This window comes from Rhipicephalus microplus, chromosome 5 (genome assembly GCF_043290135.1).
Source record: "Rhipicephalus microplus isolate Deutch F79 chromosome 5, USDA_Rmic, whole genome shotgun sequence".
Taxonomy (NCBI): domain Eukaryota; kingdom Metazoa; phylum Arthropoda; class Arachnida; order Ixodida; family Ixodidae; genus Rhipicephalus; species Rhipicephalus microplus.
In genome coordinates, this window is record NC_134704.1 from 59,330,556 (window position 1) to 59,332,578 (window position 2,023).

General features: G+C 50.6%; 1 protein-coding gene across 1 annotated transcript; it reads right to left on the reverse strand.

Annotated features, from left to right (window-relative positions):
* Nucleotides 1-312: 312 nt before the first annotated feature.
* LOC119174490 (very long chain fatty acid elongase 4) lies at nucleotides 313-2,023 on the reverse strand. Its single transcript, XM_037425411.2, has one exon. The coding sequence runs from the start codon at nucleotides 1,756-1,758 to the stop codon at nucleotides 895-897; it is 864 nt and encodes a 287-aa protein (XP_037281308.2). The 5' UTR covers nucleotides 1,759-2,023; the 3' UTR covers nucleotides 313-894.

A 2,023-nucleotide genomic window follows, 5' to 3' on the forward strand; every position in this document is an offset into this window, starting at 1 on the left:
AAAAAAAAAAACAGATGAACAGTACAACGGCACCTCATTGCAGTGTTCATTCAGCAGAATATGCTGCAGCCGGGCATTTTGCGAAAACTTCGTCGGCGATGCACGTGATCGTCTTCACAAAGTTGACCGATATGTAGCCCGAGCATGCTTCCGCCCTGAGCACACGGGCTTTGACAATCACCGAGGCAAGTTAACGACTGGTAAGCGATTCGTAACTTCTCGCGAACCACAACCCCGAGCGAGCGCCAACGGGCGCTGAACAACGCGTGAACAAATGAGCTCATACGAAAGACTAAATCTAAAGACGCAAAATATGGTTGGCAATTTGTTTTATTAGACACATATACAAGCAAACGTGTAATACGTGCAAAGTTTGTACAAAGACGTCTCACGCAAGAAGTGGATTTGTTTTTTTTTTCACATACACGTACAAAACAAGCTAAAATGCAGCATGCCACCACTAGTCAAGCGTGTCTTAATAAAAGTGAAAACGCTTCTAGAAAAAACTGCTGCTTAATATATGCGATCCTCTACAATGATGAAATGGTGCTTTTCTTCTCAATAAACGATTGTTATGTGTTCACGTAGCTTGGCCTTTTTCAAAGGAGGGTAGGTGACACCCATATTCTCGTTAATCACTTGTAATGATAAAATGGCGACATCAAACACTTCGTCATCTTCGCGGGCACTAGGTCGCGAATGTTAACAGGTGATCTCACATGCAGGGAGAAGCGTATCAATACGCCGTCAAAATAGACAGCGCACAAATATTCAGGGGCAAAAAAAAATATTCTATGCTGCTCCCCTTATACAGGAAGCTCGTCAGAAATGCACGACGCGAAAGGTCACTGAAATGTTCGCACATCGAATGAAATGCCATTCGCGTCTAAAAACTCACTCAGTCTTACGCGCTTTCGCTGTGTCCGAAACTCCGCTGCTCCGCGACTTGTAGGTCTTCAAGTAGAAGTTCACGAACAGCGCTATGCCGAAGCACAATTGCAGAATCTCGATGATGCAGAAGGCGCTCGGATAGCCGCAGTCGTAGAAGAGCGGAATCTGCATGTGCATCACGACGCAGACCATCTGGACGATCTGGATGGTGGTTAGGTACCGCTTCCACCAGAGGTGTTTGCGAACCTCCGGTCCCAGAGCGGCCAGAAAGTAATAGGCGTACATTATCACGTGGACGGACGCGTTCACACACACACCCAGAATGACCTGGCCGTCGTGGCCGAAGTTCATCCAAATCCAGCAGTCGAAGACGACCAGGAAGTGGTGGACGACGTGCAGGAAAGTAACGTGCGAGTTCTTCTTGCGCAGCACGAAAAATATGGTGTCCAGGAAGTCGCCTATCCGGACGAACGCGTACCACCACGCTGTCGTCAGGAGGGTCGTGGTGTTCTCGTCAACGGCCGAGTAGTCGATACCCTGGCAGAAGAAGCTGTACCCGCCGCCGATGTACGAGTGCTTGGGGAACTTAGCCACGAACAGTGCGTTGGCAATCACCATGAACAGGTTGTAGACTAGAATGGGAACCTTGAGCTCGAACGCGGGCCTGTCCTTCATCCAGCGGGGACCACCGATCTTGACGAAGTAGACGTAGGCGGCCAGTAGCGGGAACATGAACCGGGCGTCCGTTATGCCGCCCCACTCTTTGACCCGGGGATCCCTGTGGGACCATAGCCTTTCGAAGAAGCTTACCCCGGTTGGCCACAACAAAGGAGCCGTCAGTGACTCGTTCACGATGTCGGTCGTCATCGCTACCCACACTCGGAAATCACGCCGTCTCCGTTACTGTCTATATCTCGTCACTGTGTGCGCTAGCCGTGTAAGTAGCAGGCGATCGCTCACTATTCGACGGGTATCGTAGTGACGCGATGCGGCTCCGGTCCTTTCCTTAAGCTAAGCGAAGGGGACCCTCTCTCGTTTCCGCAACATCAGATTGCTACTTTCGCCGCGAATGTTACGCACCGTGTGCTCAGCCCCTTTCCACGCAATTGTATAAGCGCTGCGCAGCCCGAGG